This window comes from Pteropus vampyrus, unplaced genomic scaffold, assembly GCF_000151845.1.
Source record: "Pteropus vampyrus isolate Shadow unplaced genomic scaffold, Pvam_2.0 Scaffold77, whole genome shotgun sequence".
NCBI lineage: Eukaryota > Metazoa > Chordata > Mammalia > Chiroptera > Pteropodidae > Pteropus > Pteropus vampyrus.
Genome location: NW_011888858.1, coordinates 1,765,339 through 1,787,532, shown reverse-complemented (window position 1 = coordinate 1,787,532; position 22,194 = coordinate 1,765,339). Strand labels below are relative to the sequence as shown.

At 39.7% G+C, this 22,194-nt stretch overlaps 1 protein-coding gene across 1 annotated transcript in view; it reads right to left on the bottom strand.

Moving 5' to 3' along the window:
* Positions 1–22,188, bottom strand: part of IGFBP7 (insulin like growth factor binding protein 7) — a 71,192-nt gene extending 49,004 nt beyond the window's left edge. Inside the window, exon 1 of the mRNA XM_011362605.1 lies at positions 21,964–22,188. Coding sequence (XP_011360907.1) covers positions 21,964–22,186 — 223 coding nt within the window. The 5' untranslated portion in view covers positions 22,187–22,188. The remainder of the gene's footprint in view (positions 1–21,963) is intronic.
* Between the last annotated feature and the right edge of the window lie 6 nt (positions 22,189–22,194).

The following is a 22,194-nucleotide window of genomic DNA, read 5'->3' as shown; positions in this document are numbered from 1 at the left end:
ATGATTTCAGTAATGTTGCAGGATATAAAATCAATATACAAAAATCTGTTGCATTTCTACATACTAATAATAAACTATCAGAAAGAGAAATTAAGAAAACAATCCCATTTACAATTGCATTAAAAAATATCTAAGAATAAATTTAACCACAGGGGTGAAAGACCTGTATACCGAAAACTATAGGACATTAATGAAAAGAACTGAAGAAGACACAAATAAATGGAAAGATAATCCATGCTCATGGATTTGGAAGAATGAATATTGTTAAAATGTCCATACTACCCAAAGCTATCTATTTATACAATGTAATCTCTATCAAAATTCCAATGGCATTTTTTTCCAGAAACAGAACAATCCTAAAACTTGAAGGGAACCATAAAGGACCCCTGAACAGCCAAAGCCATCTTGAGAGAAAAAGAACAAAGCTGAAGGCATCACACTCCCTGATTTCAAACTATATTACAAAGCTATAGTAATCAAAACAGTATGTATTGGCAGAAAAACAGACACATAGGTATCAATGGAACAGAAGAGAGCCCAGAAATAAAACCCATGTATATATGGTCAATTAATTTACCACAAAGAAGCCGAGAATATACAGTGTGGAAAGGACAGTCTCTTCAATAAACAGTGTGAAGAAAAGTAGACAGCAACATGCAAAAGAATAAAACTATCTTACGCCATATACAAAAATCAACTCACAATTGATTAAAGGCTTGAATATAAGACATGAAACCAAAACACCCCTAGAAGAAAAACATAGGTGGTAAGCTCCTTGACGTCAATCTTGGTGATGATTTTTGGATTAGACACCAAAAGCAAAGGCAACCAAGGCTATAAAAATAAACAAGTGTGATGATTTTTGGATTAGACACCACAAGCAAAGGCAACCAAGGCAAAAATAAAACTAATTCTGTATAGTAGAGGAAACCATCAACAAAATTAAAAGGGAACCTACTAAATTGGAGAAAATATTTGCAAAACATATCTGATAAAGGGTTAGTATCCAGAATACATAAAGAACTCTTATAACTCAATAGCAAAAACCCCAAAAAACAAAAAACTAGCCTCTTCAATAAATAGTGCTGGGAAAACTGGAAAGCCACTTGCAAAAGAATGAAACTACACACCAAAATTAACTCAAAATGGAATAAGGACCTGAATATAAGACCTGAAACAATAAAATGCATAGGAGAAAACATAGGAACTAAACTCATGGACCTTGGACTTAAAAAGGATTTTATGAATTTAACCTCAAAGGCAAGGGAAGTAAAAGCAAAAATAAATGAATAGGACTACATCAAATTAAAAAGCTTCTGCTCAGCAAAAGAAATCGTCAGCAAGGTAAAGAGACAACCATCTGAATGGGAAAATATATTTGCAAAGCAACACCACCGAAAAGGGCCTAATATCCAAAATATACAAAGAACTCATACAACTCAATAACAACAAAAGAAACAAATGATCCAATCAAAAAATGGGCAGAGGACCTGAACAGACACTTCTCCCAAGAAGACATACAAATGGCCAACAAACACGTGAAAAGATGCTCATCATCACAAGCTATTAGGGAAATGCAAATCAAAACCACAATGAGATATCATCTCACACTTGTTAGAATAGCTGTTATCAATAAGAGAAGTAATACATAAGAAGTGTTGGAGAAGATACAGAGACAAAGGAACCCTCATACACTGTTGGTGGGACTGCAAATTGGTACAGTCATTATGGAAAACAGTATGGAGGTTCCTCAAAAAACTAAGAATTGATCTACCATATGATCCAGCAATCCCTCTACTGGGTATTTACTCCAAAGACTTGAAAACCCATATCCAAAAAGATATTTGCACACCGATGTTCATAGCATCATTATTCACTGTGGCCAGGACATGGAAGCAACCGAAGTGTCCTACGATAGATGATTGGCTAAAGAAGCAGTGGTACATATAAGCAATGGAATATTACTCAGCCATAAGAAGAGATGAAATACTGCCATTTGCAACAACATGGATGGACGTCAAGTGCATTATGTTAAGTGAAATAAGTCAGACAAAGACAAATACTGTATGATCTCAGTTATATGGGGAACCTAAAAAAACAAACAAGAAACAACCCTTCCCCCCCACTGAAACCGAGCACCCATACAGAGAACATACTGGTGGCTGCCAGTGGTGGTGGGGCAAAATGGGTGAATGGGGTCAAAAGGTACAAACTTCTAGTTACAAAATAAATAAGTCAAGGGGATGTAATATACAGCATGGTAACTGTAGTTAATACTGTACTGCACATTTGAAAATTGCTAAGAGTAAATCTTAAAAGTTCTCACTATAAGAAAAAAAATTTTTTTGTAATTATGGTGATAGATGTTCACTAGGCTTATTTTGGGGATCATTTTGTAATACATACAAATACCGAATCATTATGTTGTATACCCAAAGCTAATATATGTAAAAAAAAAAAAAGAAAAAGAAAGAATACTATGGTAGTAGACCTTGTATCTAATTTATCCAAGAGAACTGAAGATATTTTGAAGAGGCTCAAACACACTGCATGTGTCACCTCTGAAGATGCATTTTTGCATGTGTTAACATGTCTACAATTAACAGAATTCTTAAAGATTTTGTGTGATTATAATATTTAAAGCTTGGAAACCACAATATAATTAGGCACGACAGCAAATTAGACAGCAAATTGTTGCAAATATTGTTGATTATATCCTTCACAGGCAGGCCTCTTCTTCCTTGATGGCAAACCAGATGTTTGTTTGGGCCTTCAGTCTCTCCTATGCTGAAAGTTAATTTCCAGGGGTGAATTAGGACTGGTGTCAGCCAATCATGGTGTCTCACTCTCCTTGATAGTGACTGGTTCAGGCATGGGTGTGAAACCCAGTTCTGATTGATGAGACCTACAGATAAATCTATGGAAGCATTTCTTAGAGAAGTTTTCTCTGATAATAATGTGGAATGCATAAGAAGATAGGACCTCTTCTTTTCTCTGGTTGCTGATGAGCTAGCTGTCTTGCAATCATAGGGAGCTAAATCCTTCCTCCACTTTCATCTGGCCTTCTCTTCATCTCTTTTCTCTTTCCTGCTCTATTTTCTTAGAAGTTTCCCAGAAGTTCTTCCTTGGTAAGGCTCCTCTCCTGGAAGGAAGTCCTGGCTGGTTTTGGCTTTGAGAGTTCATGGGGCTAACACTGCTCCAGCTCTCCAGAACCTTCTATGGGTCCCTTGTACCACCCACCCATCAATGGTCTAGGGGCACCACTTCCCTGTCTGTACCTCCTAGCTGTGTTGGGATTTTCCTATTATCAGGTCCATTCTCTCTCATTACTTCCCTCTGCCTCCTTCCACAAAGCTGCTGACATCACGAGGCCTGTGGCGTAGGTGGTTTGTTTCATCCCACTTATATTTTGGGATTCAAGGATAGCTTATAACCTTCTGTGTGGTAAATGCCCATGATGTTTTGGCACTGGTATCCGCCGGCTTTATTTTTATTCTTTGATATTTAAAAATTGGAATACACATACAATTTACCATCTTAAACTATTTTTAAGTGTACAGTTCAGTAGCGTTAAGTACATTCTATCGTGCAATCAATCTCCAGAACGCTTTTCATCTTTCAGAAGTGAAACTATATGAATTAAACAATTCCCTTTTCCTCCCTTCCCCAGCCCCTGGCGACCACCCTTCTAGTGGCTCTATCTATTTCTATGAGGGGATTGAATTCAGAGAGCTCAACGAACTCTGCTGCTGCCATGGCCCCATCATTAATCTGGAGTCTGTGTTCCATGCCCATGCCACCACTACAGCACCCAACACGTAGAAAACACACACATATTTAACTGATGAATGAGCCATTCTTAATTCCTATATCTTTTGGCAGGGTGATAGGCTGCTTTCTTGTACTCATTAAAGTGATTGATGGTTAACATTAAAGTTGCCATCATTACCTGGACTAATACCATTCCAGGTCAATATGCAACAGCTTCTATATGAGAGAAGGCTGCCAACTCTTGATTTTCCAACTAAAAAAGGGCAGGAGAGGAAGAGACTGTCTCAAATGGATGCTGATTTTAAAGTACTTTATATTTTGTCATATGTGAATTTGTTGTGGCAGACTTCCTTACTACTTATGCTTGGTTCAGGCTAACATTATAACCTAAGTCGTCCCTGGGTACTACTTGTGATTTGGAGGGAGGGAAGTAGGTGGCCCCAGCGTACATGGGATGGCCTATTATAAAGTCAACATTAGAACATAGATGTATACAAGGTAGTTAACTAACTGGGCATAGTTGAAAGTTTTATAACAATCAGTGAAATCAAATGAAAAAAAATCTTATATTCATATAGTGCTTAGAGTTACAAAGGACTTTAAAACTCATTACCTCATTGATTTCCTACGATCCTTTAACACAGGTCTGGTAACTCCGTTCTGCAGGTGAGGAAATGGAGAGGCCCACGAGACAAAGCAATGTGCTAACAATCACACATTTAGTCAACGTAGTCAGGACTCTGACTCTTCCTAGTTTTTGCGATGATGTTGTTGTTTTGCTTTTTTACAACACTATACCTGAAGAGTGTGGTGATGGAAACTACCTTATATCCCATGTTGGAAGAAGGCAGGGTATAAATTATAAATATGTAAAAAACAAAAGTTCTGAATTAGTTTGGGTAAGAATAGCCCTCATTTTCTTCATACAATCCTCAAAACCACTCCTACCACTCAGTTTCTACCTCCATCCTCGATCACCACATCTCTGGGTATCCTTGCAGAAAAAAGACAGAAAAAGAGGGAAGAGCAAACGTAAAAGTACCATGGTATGACTGTTCTAGAAGCATTAACACTAATATTAATGGTGAGGGCGATGTCCAGACTGAGCTTCTGCTGTGTGCCAGGAACCACGCTTGAAGCCTCACATAAAGTAAGCACTATTATCAATCCTGTAGAGTAAGCATTATGGTCCCCACTTTACAAACAACAAAACCAAGGTGCAGAGAAGTAACTTGTCCAAGATCATGCATTTAGTAAGTGGGGGAGTGGGAATCTGAATTCCATGCTGTTCTAAACATTGATCTCTGTAATACATATAACTTAAATAAGCATATCGACATTACAATTAGAAATCCACCATATTTAGAACTGAGGATGAATTTGATGCTGATCTTTATACAATTTATAAAAATCAAGTATGCCTGTTTTCTAAACATTTTATAACACTTATCTACATATAAAAAACTTTAAAAACTTTTTTTTATTGCTTGAGTTAATTTCAAATGATCTCTTTTCACATTGTAAAGCAAATCTGGCAGAAACTCTCAAATCTGTTGGTTACCATTTCTGTTAAGGAAATTGTGGATGAAACATTTCTTTTGAAACAGTCTTTGTGAAGATCTCTAACATCTTTTAGAAAGGACTTCTCTCTTCTCTCTGAATTTTGGAATTGGCATATTTTGTGACAAAGCTTGTCTCATTTTATTTTTTCCAGGCATGATCTAGGCTGACTCTGCCCCTCTTTCTCAGTCTTTCTTGCTACTGGAGGAAGCTACATGACTATTTCTGGCTAATGAGATTAGGTAGACATTTGCTGAGAGGAGAGCTTCTGGGAAACTTTTGCTCACCTGATAAAATGGGACATATGACTGGCATGCCCTTTTCTCTGTTTCTTCTAACTGCCCTGAATTAGGACTCAGTGATGGGAGGGACAGCAGCCTTCTTGAGACCATTAAGCTTGAAGTCAAAAGTCAACATACAAAGGATGACAGAACAGAAACTGAAAAAATCTGGGTCCTTGATGGCACTGTCAAGTGGTTAAACTCATACCAGCAGCTGTCTACATCTAGACTCCTTGTTCTGCAATCAAATACAGCCTCCCCTCCATATCCATGGGTTCCACATCTGTGGATTCAACCAATCATGGGTCAAAAATATTTTTTAAAAAGTCATGTTGTTGCTGATGTGTACCATGTAGTTAGGCTTACAATGGTTGCATCCATACTGAACATGTACATACTTTTTCCTTGTCATTATTCCCTAATCGATAGAGAATAACAACTATTTACATAGCATTTGCATGATATTAGGTATAAGTAATCTAGAGTTGATTTAAAGTATAAGGACAGATGTGCATAAATTATATGCAAACACTATCCTATATTATCTAAAGGACTTGAGCATTCTCGAAATTTGTTATCTGCAGGTGGTCCTGGAATCAATTCCCCGCAAATACCAAGAGATGACTATAAATCTCTTTTACCTCTTTTTGGGGGAGCCACTGTTTTCTATTTCTTGCAGCTAAACACATTCCTTACCGATAGACCAGCTGTTGTCTGTTGGGTAATCATCCTTTTTCCTTTCCCCAAATTCAACCATGCCCTTACATGTTGAAAGAACTAATACAGAATTGCACTTTCACATCAGGTACAGACTTATACACCTAAAAGTATTTACAAACTAAAATATAATACAAAATACATATAAACTAAATTACATGACTGATTCAGAAGCATTGCTGAGAAATGTTTCTTCACCTCTCTGCCTAAGAATTTCTGAGTCTGAAATAAATGTCATGTTTCTATGAGAAACTTACTATTTCCTGCTTTCTTTGGCATCGTCCAAGTGAGGCCTTCTAGTTCTTATGATACACCCTGTTGGCTTTAAGGACTTCTCAGTGGGTCACATTCTCATTCCACACAAAGGAAAAGCACGCATTCAAGTGCACGCACACATGAAAAACAGTGAAATCTCCACAAGACTCGATTTTATTCAAATTGATTAAAAATATGTTTTTCACAAAGTTCTTTTTATGCTCTTCAGTGATATTTTATTTTTAGAAAATATATGTGAGAGCAGTAATTTATCTGATTTACCTTTTCTGACTTATCTTGCGTTTTACTCAGAAAATTTTACGTTGCATTGGTTATTTTATTGAGCAAAGCTAACAGATCCAGGCAGTGTGTATGTTTTGGGAGTTGGATGGACCACCTATAATTAACCAAGTTAAGCATGGGCACTTGGAGAATAATTTTATGCTTTATTAGACAATCACCTCTGCCAAAACCTTGAATTATTTTAATTTACTAAAACAACAGCTTTAGAATCTCTGGATAGTTTTCTTCAAAAACACCTACATGGTTTAACAAAATAAGCACAAGTATATGCGTTTCCATGCATTGGTAATAATCAGAGTAACTGGACATTGTAGAAATGCAGCATATTAATACAGGAAATTTAATGAAGGAGACACGAGTTTAGGAATGGAAACTGAAATCCATAGATCAAGAACTGTAATGAAGCATCTCTTATGTTTAACTGGCTCTGAAACTCAATTTTAACTTCCTGTGGCTTTAAATGTGAGCACATGTGTATGCACCATGCACGTGGCAGCTCACTCGAAATCCTTGCTCCAGCTTCACTTGATGCCCATTAATCACGGTGCTGCTTGGGCACTCCAATGCACTGAATCTTGCTTGTGATTTTATAATGTGGAGGCAATACTTACACTGCAGCATCCTTGTGAGGATTAAAAAGGCGACATATGATTCAATAATATGTCATCTGTATTTAGCATTGTGTGGTCTCTACCCAAAGTCAAATCTCATTCTGTGTCCATATATTTGCCTCCCTTATACCTTATCTACCTTCCTACTCTTCCCTTTCACATCTGATAACCAATAAAATGTTGTCTGTGTCTATTAAAAAAAAAAGGTGATTTACGTATGCGTGTATGTGAACATTTTTATAAATTATCCTGTGCTATGTTGATTTAAGGCATTCTTAGTATTCCTATCTCATCAAATATGGGAAAAATTCTACTCTAAAAATCACGTGCAGCATCTTCACTTTATAAATGTATTCCCAGCACTGTTTTGTTACTGTATTAGTGGGAATAACTACCTAACAAAGGATTATTATTGCTGAATGTGCTGGAGATTAAAGGATTTGAAAAAAAGAGAAACAAGGCTTTGCCATCTCTTTAAGGACCCAAAGACACTGCAGTAAAATGTTGTAAGTAGATTCTCTCCCGGTTTTAATAAATGGAGCAGGCCAGAGGCTCTCCCTGCGAGGTGGCGAGTAACTGTACGTCTCACACGCTGACATGAAACAAGGGGTCAAGTCATGGTCTCCATATTATGTGTGGAGATGCTGAGAATCGAATGTATGGGTATTTGACTGTAGCTGTAAAGGCCAATAGAGTTGTAAAGGCCATTTTTTTCCTTCTATGAATAAATGCTAAAGACAAAACCTCCAAATTTCATAAAGTTTTTACTGTTTATCTCTCATGTAGATGGCCGTCCACTACAACAGATGTTCTCTAGCTACTCTAGCAGGAATGCATGTGCTTTTTATGAGCCCTAATTAAATGATGTATGAAGGCATAATCTTCCCATCTCTCTATTATTTTGAAATATTTTATTGGCCAAATTGGACTTTTAACAAATGAAAAGCATTATAGCAAACATAGAGCCTTTTTGCTCCTGCTGGAAGAGTTCCAGCTGGTCTGGACTACTCCCAGGGCCTGACAATCTTGCATGCAAACTAGAGAATTGGCAGGACTCTTGGTTTTGGCCAGTCATTACAAATTTCACAAATAGAAACAGGGGTGAAGGTACTACTCTCAAATGGTCTCTATGCCACAGGAGAGGCACAGTCACACGTATAACCCAAGAATGAAGATAATTAAAAAGTAATTTCGACTACATATTGGAATACTTTGCTTTGGCCTTTTGTTTTCTGGAGAAAACAGTTCTAAATTATTTAGAAGAGGTTAATTTTTAAACTGGAATCACCAATGTCAATATATAAAAATTAAAAAAAAATTTTCGTACCTTTGAATCAGTAATTCCAATTTGGGATCTATTCTAAAGAAATAATGCAGAAGAAAGAAGCTCTTTATGTCCAAAGATGTGAATTTAAAGGTTATTCATAATGGAGAAAGCATGGAGTAAATCGTGGTCCATTCAAATGATTATGCAGTATTATAAATGAGATTTATAAAATATTTTAAACACATGGAAAATATAAATGAAAAACGATGTAAAAAAGTTATGAATAGCACTACCAGTTATATAACATATACCTAGAAAAACAGTAGAAAGAAATACAATAAAATATGGATTGGGTACAATGAAAATAATAATGATTATATTTAATTTCAATAAATTCTATAAATTTGAATGTTTATATTTTTTTCCAGTAACAAAAAAGATCTTTTTGAAAAGGAAATTAAGTTAGCTCACATTCCCACCACACACAGAAACTGCACGGTAGCTGAAATTAATTAACTAGAATATGCAAATCTAGAATTTAAAATCCATTATGGTTTCTCAAAACAGCTAAACATCTGACAATGGATTACTAACTGCAAAACAGTATCCTCATGGTCTCAATAGGTCATTGTGCCTATTAAAAATTTTGCTTTTATTCATTTACCACGGAGGTAGAGCGAAGTTAATTTACTGCATATTTTTCCCCCCCGGAGTATATCAAAGTATTTAAATACAATATTTAAGATTCTTTTGGATCAATACTCTATCCTTAGCTCGATTCTGAGCAAACAAAGATAAAATTCACTCCTCTTCACTCCAGAATGTCATTTTGGGCAACGTAAAAACTAATTTCATTTATATACTACACATCTAGCCATAGTTACATTATTTATAAGCTCCTACAGTCTATAAACTATAATGTATTCATAGGCCACAAATGTGAATGTACCTTTGTTCACTTTTTTCTCCTTCCAGTAGAAACTGCTCAGAAAATATATGCTTCCAATGATTAGAAAGAGCTGAGGAGCGTACATATGTATATGCATTCTTTGTGTGTATGCATTTTTATTGAATTACATGAGGTCTCTTTCATTTTAGTCTTAATTGCCTCTTCTGCCTTCCCACACTTCACAAGCCACCAGATAGACCACAGGTTTGTAGGCTCCTTAGAGAAGGGGCATTATCTTTCTCATCACTGTACATTTCCTTATGGCACCTAGCACAGCATTTACAAAAAGCAAGCACTTGACATGAGTAACAGAGAATCATAATTTTCCATTTCAACTATAGTGAGAATATAGGTAACCTTTGCCTCCTGAGCTATGGGTGGTGGGTGAACTTGGAGGAGCCAGGTAGAGCCTAGTTGCTGAGCTTAGTAAACCTGGAGCAAGATAAGAGGCCTGGTTGTGAGCAAAGTAAAGAATAGGCTGGCTTTATGTGAGGGAAGGGCCACGCAGGAGACTCTAGCTGGAAGGAAGACTGGAGAGAGAAATAGGAGGGAACTTCGCATCACCTCTGAGAAAACTTAGAAAAATTCACACTTCTCACTAATGCCTGTGCAATGGGAGTCCTGCTAGCATATGGGTACAGGGAAAAAACAGGAGCTCCCCATGGAGATAGTCCACACAGGGATAGTACATGTGTTTATTAAAGTGGATCAAGAGCCCAACAATTATCTGCTAAGTACCTACTTTGTGCCCAGAACTATGTTAAATGCTTTGGGGCATTCAAAGGAAGCATAACTCATACATGCTTGTCACCGATCTGACCATTTCCAACATAGTAGACCCTCATTATTCGCAGATTCCATATTTGTAAATCCACCTCCTTGCTAAAATTTATTTGTAACCCCCATATCAAACCATTCTTGGACATCCACAGAGTAGCAAAAAATCTGAGGTCCCAGCTGTGGGACAAAGCAATGCCTTGCATTCTTGTTTCAGCTCTCATACTATAAACAAGTGTCTCTTTTACAGTCTATTTAATGACACTTTTCCCCCCTTTTTTCAAGATCACCTATTGGTGATCTTGCTAATGTTTAAAATGGTCTTCAAGTATAGTGCAGAAGTGCTGTCTAGTGTTCCTCAGCAAAACAAGGTTATTCTGATGTCCAGCCACGGTCAAGAACCACTGTCTTAGAAGGTGAGAGAGTACACAGTCTATGAAGAGTTGGTAGTCCCAACGTTCTGTCAATTTCACTCAAAACTGCTGATGCTGATTGATCTGAAAAGTTATCCAGATTCTTAAATCTCCTCTGTACACTCATTTCTTCTGCTCTCCACCCTGTGCTGGGGGTAGATGCTATCGCTTTTCAGATAGATGCTGAGGTCCAACCTAAGTGGGTACCTTCTTGAGTCTAAATATGCCTGTTTATAGTTAAATGTTTTGATTTTTTAAAATAAGTTCCTGCTAAGCTGAATTTACATGTGAAAGCCGGAAAAGAGACATATGAATTTCAAGCAAGGGACATTATTATTTCTACCAGCGAGTCTCTATAAATCAAGAATAATGACCAATAGGTACCTAATGGATACTAATCATACTCTTTTTCTGCCATTCTCTGTGATTTGGGTTCACATTCCTTTTTGGAGTCAATATCTTCAACATTTTTTAAAAAATGAACCAACCAACAAAACCCCCCAAAATCTCCCCATATGCAGGGAAGACACATATCAATAATCACTGAATTTAAGTGTCCCTCTGAATCCCAAATGTCCTATATACCTAGAAGGTGCCATTAGAAAATCATGTATGTGACATCAAACTTGATGGAAATATTCCGTGCCGTAAGGCAAAGCAAACCCTCTGGCCGGTATCCAGGGTGATTCCCATGTGACTGTCTGTATTTAGACCCTGAGAGATCTCTCGGCGATGAAACAGGACTCTTTGTTCTGGAATACTTGAAAGCAAGATCAAGAAGGAGATGGAAGTTTCCAGGGATTTGTTTATAAGAACATTATCCTGCCATTTTGTTTGCATAGATCTAAATACAGGTTTCAGATCTAATCTGGAGATATATAAGGCAATATTATGTTTGGATTGGTCAAAGTAAGACATTGACATATCATGAACACTTATGAACTCATACCAGGGTTTACAATGCTAATAACAATAAAAATTGAAATGAAACGGCATTGAGTGAGACTTTATGTGCTAGGTACAAATGCTTTTCATGCCTGTCAAGTCCATGGTCACCATGGGGTTGTGGCTGTCTCCCCTAATCCCTGGACTGGAACTGAGAGGAGCCATAGGGTTTTGGGCTGATGCATGCAGTGGATTAGGATCCTAAGACATCTGTAAAAACTTCATCTCAAGGTAGTATCGAGAAAAGGGGCAACCATCTCCTGGATGACATGGACTGTGTCTGCTGCCTCTCAGGGAGGGCGTGTTGAGTTTTGGGGGGAATGTCAGAGGTGGCTCATCAGTGGCCGGGATGGAGTTGAGGGAGAGGACTGAGCAGAGCTCACCATTTATAAAGTTGCTGCCTAAGCTCTGGAAAAAGAACCTCACATTTTGCACTCAGACAGGAAAAAGGGGCAGCGTGCAATGATGGGACAGGTAAAGCAGGTGAAAAGAGGGAGAGGACTGCTAACTTTCCCACACCACAACTGGGTTCTGACAGCCTGCTCCTGCACTGACAGTTATCTTCCAGTGAACCAAAGGCTTAGTGGTGCAGAAAGAGCCAAGCTGGATCGGCTTTTGCCTCCTGTCCTGTAGCTCTGATCTGAAATACACCTGAGGGGAGAGGGGCCTCTGGCTCGGCGGCCCTGGCCTGTCAAAACTTAGTGGCGTTTTGATCTCTGCCCCAGCCTGCCCTCTCCAACTGAGCTGAGCATCTCTAATAAGCAGCCTCACTGCATGAATCCCCTCGCCTGGTCCTCTCTCTTGCTCAGAGCTGCGCTGTTGCCTAAGCATTTCATTCTCTATCACATGCTCTATGGCTTCCTGAGGGGAGTCCTTTGGAAGCCAGGGTTGCAATGTAATTGCTGCAGCTGCCATTGAAATTCACTCTTGGATTTCTGTTTCCTGAGCAGGAAGTTCTGAAAGCTCCCACAGAGAAGGAGCAGGCTTCGCATCCTGTGGGCTCAGGGTACCCCGACAAACTCCTAAAGCCTCATTTCTGTGTGGTCTCTTTCAAAACCTTCTGAATGTTCCAGGAGATCTATTTCTTGATAAATTTTTCTCCTTTACTTGGGGTCAGGCCAGAAGAGAAAAGAACAGATGTTAGATCTAAAGCTTTCTCAATTCAACCACTTGACCGCTGGCCCACTCATCTGCTGCGATGTAAATGAAATGCCTTTGAGCCTTTCTTACTCAGGGAAAAAGACAGCCTCCAAAAAAGTTGGAGATATCCCTTCTTCAAGAAAATCAACATGAAAAAAACAGGGTGATTGGAGTCAGCTGTGAGAACATTTAAGTGCTCTTTCCCCTGCCCCCAACCTCAGAAAGTTAGAATGGATTATGCTTAATTCAGTTCTCAAACTCTTACATGGAATTTCCTTCTTTTGGAAGTTGTCACCTGACAAAAAAACATGCTTCAGTCCCTAAAAATGCAAATTCTCTCAAGAGTAGCCCTATAATGAACTACAGCTTAGATGTGGAGTAAATATTATTATCCCAGCTGGGAAAATTGATGGTAGAGTGGTGCTGAGGACAGGACTCAGTCGGCACTCAGGGCTAAAACCTCAGATAAAAATGAACAGTTGAGCATGTTGACAGTTATCTTAGTGATTTTTCTCCTCCTTTACCCTACTTGCAGTTACCAGAAAGGCCTGGCAAATGATCAAACACCACACGCAAACATTATGCCCCAAGAGATCCTGCTTGGGAAAATATTCATGCCAGCTGCTCCCAACACACTGGCCCTTCAAGAGCCTATTGGTTGCCAATGAGGGGACTGGCTCTCAGATTTCTAATCTGGCTTGGAAGGACTGATGCTATGCTGGGCTCAGGGATCTGTACAAAGCCCCTCAGAGAAATTCATTCATTGAAGAAATACCATCTTTCCCAGAATATAATGACATTTATTATAAAGCGCACCACATTACCACAAAGAGCCAATTAAACCATGACATGAACTTTGTTATCATATATAATTTCTATTTCCTGCTACTTGAAAGAGCTCTTTTAGAGCAATTTAGGCAGGAATGTACCATATATCCCCCTTGTCAAGTCATCAAAAAGAAGATATAAGCAAGATAAATTCATTAAGGCCTTCCTAAAGCCTTTTCCACACCCTTTCACAAGTTTGAAGTGACTCTTGTGAATCACTTCATTTCAAACTGTTTATTTTGAAATAGTTTTAGATTTATAGAAGAGACAGTACAGAAAGCTGATGCTGCTGGTCTACGTGCCACACTTTGAACAGCAAGGCTGTAGTAGAATATCTAAATTTAGGTACCTGAATTGCTATTTACTGGCAGAGTGATGATGGCTGATCTTCAGTCTCCTTGTTTGGAAACTTGGACAGTAACTCCCTTACCTTCCAAGGTTGTGTAATACCCAGAGGAGCCCTAGGTTAACTGTAAAGTCCTACAAACCTCAGTTATCACTATCACCACCTATGAGGCATGATGTAGAATTCTTGCCCCAAAGGAATTTACAGCCATTATTGAATGAGTGTTTACATTTGGTGCTGCACATTTACACTGTGATTTCATAACCTGTTCTATAATTTCACCTTCACAATAACTCTGAGAAGCAGTTAAACTAAACTGTACCTTCATTTATAATATATGTTAGCCTTCAGTTTTAAGGGTGTTACTTTTTCATAGCGGTTACACTCTGCTTTGAACATATCGGCTTGTCAGCCTTGTCAACACTGTCACTGTAAGAAACTTCATACCCTATGAATGGGGCTTTGTCAACACTGGGTCGGTCACTGGGTCTGTTTTAGCTGGTCTGAATCTTTCTTACTTCTCAGGGACAACACTTCTCTGCAAACCTGGCCTTTTGGGCCCAGCTGGTTTCATGGAGTGCGCCTCTCCCTGGTAGCCCACTGCTTGGCAAAGGCATCGAGCGGGTGGGGTATTGCTAGCTCCAGCTGTTTCTAATTAATCTCACCAGATGATCTGCCATTAATTTAACTATTTAACACATCAATTTTAAGTAAAAAATAACCATTTTCCCCCTGTCTTTCTTCTCTTGACTGCCTCAGAAGGAGAGGTGCTAGTGGGGTGGTGGTCTTGATCGACCTGGAAAATTCACATAGAACAAGCTTGAGAAAGCTTTCCGTAGACATTTCTAGTCCCTCTCACCTTCCTATCACCTCATAAAGAGCAAAAGATTCACAGGGAAATTTAAAAAATTGCCTAAAATCAGCAGACTCATTCGTTTATGTACTCCTAAGTCTTCTTCCATCTCAAAGCTGTCTACAGGTGCCATTCCTGGATCTAAATTACAAAAAAGGTTAAACTCATTCTCTGGCTTAAAAATCTTTTTGCTGATAATTCAGGAGTCTCTTTTTAACAGCTGCTAAAAACAAGATGTTGTCTTAACAGTTGAAAACACAGATGAGGTCAGATCATTTGTGGAGTAGCTTGAGGAAGCACCATAATCTTATCCACTGTGGGGAGAAATTTAGTTTAGAATGAGGGAAGGCCGGCTGGCCTTGGACTCTATCCAAGGGAGTTTTGTCACTAAATTCCCTGAAAGAGAGCCTTATAAGGCAGTTTCTTCTACAGTATACCCTAAGGGCAGGCTCTAGGGACAGGATGGAAATCACATTTAAGGATGACAATAAGCACCTGCTCAGTTTAATAAAATCTTAAAAGTTATAACATCCTCTCCCAGACATCCCCCCTCCTCACTTAGGTTACCTCTCTGCTCTCCAAAAGAGAATCCTCCCAGAATACTCCTGACTCCCACACGAGCATTTAACAGTATTCCACAGTTTTCACCTGCAAGCTGTTCCTGGTGCGTAAACTAAATGTGCTTTATGGCTATTTAATTCCAGGCCCTTTAATTCAGTCTCCTGTAGAACAGAAGGTCAAGCACCTTTCATTTAATAACTAATTCCCAAACCATGAAGAAACATTAACTTCTTTGAATTACTTTCCTTTAAAAGAATCTTAAGTCCTTTAAGATCCTTCTTCGAAGTTGCCTATTCTTTTCTAAAGCTGCTTCAGGTTTTCAAATCTTTCCTAAGAAGCAGTGATTAAAACTGGGTAAAGTGATAAGAACCAGTGATTCGCAGCTTTCCAGAAGTTTCTGTGTTCAAGAAGGGCAACTAAAGCCAGAAAAAGAAATTAAAACATTTTTATTGGGCCGGGTAGAGTCTTTGGGATATAACTTTTTCTGTTTCTAATCTGAACACAAAGAGAGAGGAATGGGGATTATGGGAGGCACAGACTACTGAAATGAAATGAGCAAGTGGCTGTAATTTGGGAGCAGGGCTGGCTAATGAGCGAGTAATGTCAGGGCACTTTGTGAGGAGTTGTTCTGGAAGAAAGAAGCACAGTACAGGCTTTTCACTTCCAAATAACAAACAGCTTGCCATGGCAGGTTAGGATCTCCAATTCAACAATGCTTCTAAGATTTGGGAGAGAAACTAAAGGTCTTGTGAAGAAGGAATTAGGTTTCTCTTGCCAGGATTATCGTAATAGTTTCCTAATGGGCATCCCTGACTAGTGAGTGTTGCCCACTTCCATCCTCCTAAGGGTGACCAACAGAGATTTTTTTCAAAGTACAAATCCAATTACATCACTCCCACTGCTCTTGTGATAGTGTCAAAACTTAATGGACCACGAGGCCCTCGATCACTGAGCTGTTAAGGGTCCAGCTGCCACCCCTGCTCTCCCTCTCTGTGAGGGAGCCCCGTGGAACCACGTGTTATTCCTCTGCTTGTAATGCTTGTCTCATTTCCTTCTAACTCTACTCCAAGCTCCATGCTAGCTTCTCTCTAGCCAATTCCTTCTCATCCCTGCCTCGGTCAGGACATCACTCTTTCAGGAACTCATTCCTAGTTCTTTCTCCACAAATCTGGATTAAGGTTCCCCCGCTCCCAGGTTCCTTGACTGTCTCTGTGGAATGACAGTGGCAGTTTAACAAAGTATTGCACTGACTTTCATTATCCCCCCGCCCCCCAACCTTTGACACAAGCCAGACTACTAACAATTTCATTTAATTTTGGAACCCTCTGTTTCAACTTTCAATTGAGTTCTACCATTCTGACACCAGTTACATGTGTGTTTTTCCCACACCAGCAAGCAATTCTCCAACACCAGCTGGGTGTCCTACAATTCAACTCAATTCTGACACTATCTACCTAGAGATAGCACTGGACCACACAGGTTAAGGGCTCAGTCCCACGAGACTGCCCGACTCCGCCACTTCACATGCCAACCAACCATCTAGGTTGTCATCTATGTTTCTGACCAACTGGTTAAAGACTGGAGGTCCTACCAAGAAGGGCGTTCCCTTCTTGGGTTTATTAATCTGCTAGAGTGGCTCATAGGACTTAGAGAAGCATTTTACATATTTACTAGGTCATCGTTTTATTATAAAAGGTTATCACTCAGAAACAGTCAGATGGAAGAGATGCACAGGGCAAGGTGTGGGGACAGGGACTCAGCACTTCCATGCACTCTCCAGGAGCTCCACTTTCCCAGCACCTCCACATGTTCACCATCCTTTGGGTTTTTAGAGGCTTCACTATATAGGCATGATTGATTAAATCATCAAATTCAGCTGTTGGTGACTGAACTAAATCTCCAGCCCCTCTCCCATCCCAGGGAGTGGGAGTGGGGGAATGAGATTGAAAGTTCCAACCCACTGATCACATGGTTGGCTCCACTGGCCATCAGTCCCCATCCATTCTTAGGTGACTTAGGGGTTTTCCAAAAGTCATTTCATTAACTTAACAAAAGACATCTTGTTTGCTCTCAACACTTGGAAAATTCCAAGGGTTTTAGGAACTGTGTGGCAGGAATGGGATGAAGATCAAATATATATTTCTTATTATACATCACAATGTCACATGTTCACAAATTCATTGAAAAATAGTAATAGAACATGGGCATTTAAATGATTTGTTATCAACATAAAAATGAGCCTAAAATGAGCTGCTCAAAGGACAAATGTTTAAAATTTAACAAAACGAGTTTCCGAAAATCAAAATCTTCATTGAAGCTTTTTCCATTTACAGAACAGTTTCTGTTGCTCTGAACCTAATTCTGACTAGCAAGAGGATGTGGAAATGTTGAAATTTGGAGGTGGGAGGAAAGTGACCACCTAATGTTAGAGTTCAGGATAAGATGAGTCAATGTTGGATGTATTGCCTAGACTTCAGGAGGGTAGAAGATGCAAGGAGAAAAAAGAGCAGACAGGCAGGACAGTCAACTGCCTGCATTTCCAAATAGGAGGGTACTTTCTTAAGAGGATTCCTTTGTTTAATCAACAAATATTTAACAAGGTTCAAATTATTAGCTAGCCACTGTGTTTATAAAGAAGTATAAGATGGAGTCCCTCTTTTAGGATGCTCCCAGTCCTGTAGGGAAGACAGTCAAAGAACGCTTTGGAGGCTGCAGGGAGATGCTATGCTAGCTAACTAGCAGAACTTGTTTTCCCCTCTGCTCTCTTTGCTGAAATCGTCACATGAAATCTGCATGGCTTGCGCACCCCACTTAATTCTGCTCATCCACCCCTGGTCTCTGTCCTATTTCCCTGTTGCACATTCTTCACAGCACATACAACTATATGAACATTTGTTTACTTGTTTTTGTCTAAAGCTTACAGTAAATGCCATCACAGATGGATCTTGTCTATCTAATTCAAGGCTGAGAATAGATGTATACCCGGCAAATTCATATATTCATTCATTCATTCATTCATTCATTCATTCAACACATATTTAAAGCATCTATTAGTGCCAGGCACTGATCTAGGCCCTTGGGGATATAACAGGGAGCAAAAATTCCCTTCTCTCATGGAGCTTACTTTCAGGTTGAATAACGACAACAATGGATATTCACAGTGCTTTCTGAGAATAAGCTTTGCAATACTGACTCTTCACAATAACTCTATGAGATAGGTATGATTATAATCCTTATATTATAGATGACGAAACCCGAGCCCAGAGAAGTCAAGTAATTTGCTCAAGGCTAAGTGGCAAAGTTAAGATTCACATTCAGGGAATCTGGTTCTAGAGCTCAGCATCTTAATTATTCTGTGTGAATACCTTTTGCTTACATATATACAATATGTGTGCAATAAATATTGTTGAAAAAATGGCTGGAAGTGCTGAAGGACAAGTACATTATTGGGGTTTGGGGGGTTGGTGGTGGAAGAGTCAAGGAGCTTCACAGAGAAAGTGGCATCTGCTAATCCTTGAAGGCTAAGAGTTAAAAGGGTGGAAAGATAAATGAAGTTGAGAGTGAGGGTGTGATTCTAAACAGCAGCAAATAGCGGATATTGTGGCTGGACCATTAAGGGGGTTGAAGAGAAGAGTCCAAATAATAGAGTTATTGTGAAAATCCTCATATGACCTGCTAGGTAATTTGAACTTGGTCCTAAAGGTACTAACAAGGGAGACCCTTAAGAATGAATTCAGATTCCACAAGTAAAAATTAATTCTGTGGGAGAAAAAGAGGGGATGGAACCCAAAGGGACCAAGATGGCAGAAATGGGATTGCCAAGGAACTCAGATATAAAGGACCATGAACAAAAAGTGTAACCAAGCACTGGAATAAAGTACCATGTTCTCTTCCAGCTGTGAGATTTTATTATACATCTCAGCTTATCTGTATTAACTTTTTATTAAACTAAATTGTCATATCTGATTTTCCAGTTATTCATGACTTCAGGGACTTCAAAAAGATCCAATGGCAGTAAATTCATGATGACTGATTTAAGATTTGAGATGATTAGCTCATTACCTTTCAAACAGATTTTCAAGAATATGGCTTTGCCTCTTATCGCAGAGATACAGAAAAGAAGCAGACCAAGATCTCTCTCCAGAAGGTGGTAAGTAGTGACCTCAGAAAATAAGGGGAAGGTTAGGAGTGTATCCAGGGCTCCGGTGAAAACATTCTGGGAGGGGAGTTTGCAACTTGTATGGATACTTTCTTCATTGGCGAGACCAGATCTGTTTTGTGTATCCCTGGCTCTACAGCACCCAGAACAGTAATGACATGCTCAAAAAGTGCAGGTTACATGAGACCAACACAAAAGGACGCAGATTGAACCACACTATTGTGGCTAAGTCCCACAATGCCCCCTCCCTCTCAATACATGAGGAAGCAAAACTCAAGTTTCTTGTGAGGGCAGAAATGGCTGGAGGAACCTAGAACATGCATTTTCTATTCTTTGCAAAGCCCAATACTAACTGGCACAGAAGTAAACAGCACTATATTGGGTTTGCTCTCATAATTGTCGAAACACACCCGGGAGTCAGGAGCAAGATATAAGGAAACTGGTTTTATCTCCATTTGTCTCTATTGTAGAAAAGTTCTCTGGTGGATCTCACATTATTCTGTTCTCTCTGGCATTCTCCTATAAATGGTCCCAGGCACTATACCCCAAATCTCTAAATTTAGGTTGGGAAGAAAAGGCTAATTTATGTCAAGTTTTCCAGTCTTAGATGCTATTTCTCTTAACATTTTCCCAAACATAAAGTAAAACCCAGTCTATACCCTCATGGAGTTTGCAGTCTGGAGCGATGCTGAGAAGCTGTGAGGACATGGTAATGAGGTTATAAAACCACAGGTATACCTCATTTTATTGCACTTCAAAGGTGTTGTATTTTTTACAAATTGAAAGGAAGACCCTCTACCTTAAAAATGAGATATGCGTGTAGTTCCTTATGACTATCAGTCTCAGCTACAGGCTGGAATTGACGATTCTTAAACAATCACTAAGCTACCCTTCTTCCCTCACAAGGCAAGTACAGTGATTTGGAAGGACTAACATTTCCCTTGGAATGTTTATAAGAAAATCTCAGTATTTGTAATGAATTCTTAAACTATGCACATTTCTCTTTCATATGACTGATAAATTAGATCCAAAGGAAAAAAACGACTGTTTCCGTTGGAAAAGTATGTGAACTGTTTTGGATTATGATTTTTTAAGTTTAAGGTTAACGATAACATAGTGAGCAGTAAGTTACACAATTTAAGGCTTTCAATAGTGAACTCTGAAATTAATGACAAAAGATCTATTAGCATATGGACTTCTGGGAAAAGCTCTAAAAAAAGAATTATTTGGGAAGTCTGGAGAAAGTCTGAGCTGTATTAAAGAAGCAACTGCTTCTGTCATTTCAAGAGAACTGCCTCCCTGCCTTTCTCTACCTTGGCTGGGACCAGGGGAAGGACTGCCAAGGTTGGATTTCTAACTTTCCCTTGAAACTACTGCCCATGGAAAATGTTATTTCAGGCATTAGAGTTAAAAGAAAAAAATCTTTTATTTTTTTCCCTTTCAGACTTACTCTCTCTATATTTTCCTCTTTCATTTATGACAAGATTGTACTTGTTTGGAATAAAATAAACTATTGAACATAACCTCAAAAGCATTCCTGCTGAACAGTGCATCCTAGGGAAATTCTACACAAAAGGAACAAGAAAAACAAAATGGTCATCGGTTCGCAACATAAACTGCATCATAAAATCATTCTCAAAGAGTGTATTTTTTTGCCCACAAATAATTAGCTACATTACTGCTTAAGAATCTGTAATTCCTAGTAAGTAAATTAAACGTGGGACAACTTCTCTCTGAAAGTCCTTACTTCGCATTTCATCATTAAACTTTCTATCTCGTGTCTTCACTTCTATAAATCCAAGAAAAAAAAGATGAGAAAGGTTCCCAAGCGAGTAAGGGACGCTTTTGCGAATCGACTTGCCAGCTGTTAGCATCAGATGAGTGAACTTTTGGGATGCGAGAGTCTGAGATACCACAAAATCTTTTCTCTACACACACACTGGCCCTGCAAGTCCTCGCTTTGCTGACGCACGCAGCACACTCTCAAAATAAAACCACCAAAAAGAGAGAAGCGGAGGCGTCGCCCATCCTCGCCCGCATCCTCGCGGCTGCCAGCTCCTCCCCTCCCATCTGTCCCCAGCGACGGCCACCGGAGGAGATGCGGGAACCAGGGCGGGGCGCGCGGGCCGCGGACGCCTTGTCGGGTCTGACCCTCCAGGGTGCGTCCAGCTCTCCCGCCGCGTGGGCCGGGGCAGGGGTTGTCGGAGAGGAAAGCGCTCGTGCCCACCTTGCTCGCAGGTGCCCTTGCTGACCTGGGTGATGGCCTTCTCCCCGCGGCTCTCTGCCCTCAGGCTGGCGGCACGCAGCTGGCACCCGCTGGGGTAGGTGACGCCGTCGCTGCCGCACACGGGGTAGCGGGTCTTGCACACGCACACGCCGCTCACCCCTGGGCCGCCGGCTGCTGCCCCGGCTTTACCCTTCCGCCTCTTGCGGCTCTTCACGCACTCCATGCCCGGCG